Source organism: Physeter macrocephalus, chromosome 7 (assembly GCF_002837175.3).
Source record: "Physeter macrocephalus isolate SW-GA chromosome 7, ASM283717v5, whole genome shotgun sequence".
NCBI lineage: Eukaryota > Metazoa > Chordata > Mammalia > Artiodactyla > Physeteridae > Physeter > Physeter macrocephalus.
The window spans coordinates 35,614,596-35,615,702 of NC_041220.1; the positions used below are offsets into that span (position 1 = coordinate 35,614,596).

Genomic DNA, 1,107 nt, shown 5'->3' on the forward strand with positions numbered 1-1,107 from the left:
TAGCTTAAAAATTTGTTTTTCTTAATAATTATTTTTTATTGTAATAACTTTATTTTACTTTACTTTATTTTATTTTATCTTTTTTCTTTCTTTTTTTTTCTCCCTTTTATTCTGAGTCATGTGGATGACAGGCTCTTGGTGCTCAAGCCAGGCGTCAGGGCTGTGCCACTGAGGTGGGAGAGCCAAGTTCAGGACACTGGTCCACAAGAGACCTTCCAGCTCCACGTAATATCAAATGGCAAAACTCTCCCAGAGATCTCCATCTCAACGCCAAGACCCAGCTCCACTCAATGACCAGCAAGCTCCAGTGCTGGACACCCTTTGCCAAACAACTAGCAATACAGGAACACAACCCCATCCATTAGCACAGAGGCTGCCTAAAATCATAATAAGGCCACAGACACCACGAAACGCACCACCAGATGTGGACCTGCCCACTTTAAAGACAAGATCCAGCCTCATCCACCAGAACACAGGCACTAGTCCCCTCCACCAGGAAGCCTACACAACCCACTGAACCAACCTTAGCCACTGGGGATAGAAACCAAAAACAATGGAAACTATGAACCTGCAGCTTGCAAAAAGAGACCCCAAACACAGTAAGTTAAGGAAAATGAGAAGACAGAGAAACACACAGCAGATGAAGGAGCAAGGCAAAAACCCACCAGACCTAACAAATGAAGAGGAAATAGGCAGTCTACCTGAAAAAGAATTCAGAAAAATGATAGTAAAGATGATCCAAAATCTTGGAAATAGAATAGTAAAGATGATCCAAAATCTTGGAAATACAAGAAATGTTTAACAAGGACCTAGAAGAACTGAAGAGCAAACAAACAGAGATGAACAACAAAATAAATGAAATTTAAAATTCTCTAGAAGGGATCAATAGCAGAATAACTGAGGCAGAAGAATGGGTAAGTGACCTGGAAGATAAAATAGTGGAAATAACTACTGCAGAGCAGAATAAAGAAAAAAGAATGAAAAGAATTGAGGACAGGCTCAGAGACCTCTGGGACAACATTAAACATGTGAACATTCGATTTATAGGGGTCCCAGAGGAGAAGAGAAAAAGAAAGGGACTGAGAAAATATTTGAAGAGGTTACAGT

The 1,107-nt window shown here is 40.4% G+C and overlaps 1 protein-coding gene across 1 annotated transcript in view; it reads right to left on the reverse strand.

Annotated features, from left to right (window-relative positions):
- RNF175 (ring finger protein 175) overlaps positions 1-1,107 on the reverse strand; it is a 73,895-nt gene that overhangs the window by 10,847 nt on the left and 61,941 nt on the right. The window contains 1 exon segment of the mRNA XM_028492553.2: positions 213-219. Coding sequence (XP_028348354.1) covers positions 213-219 — 7 coding nt within the window.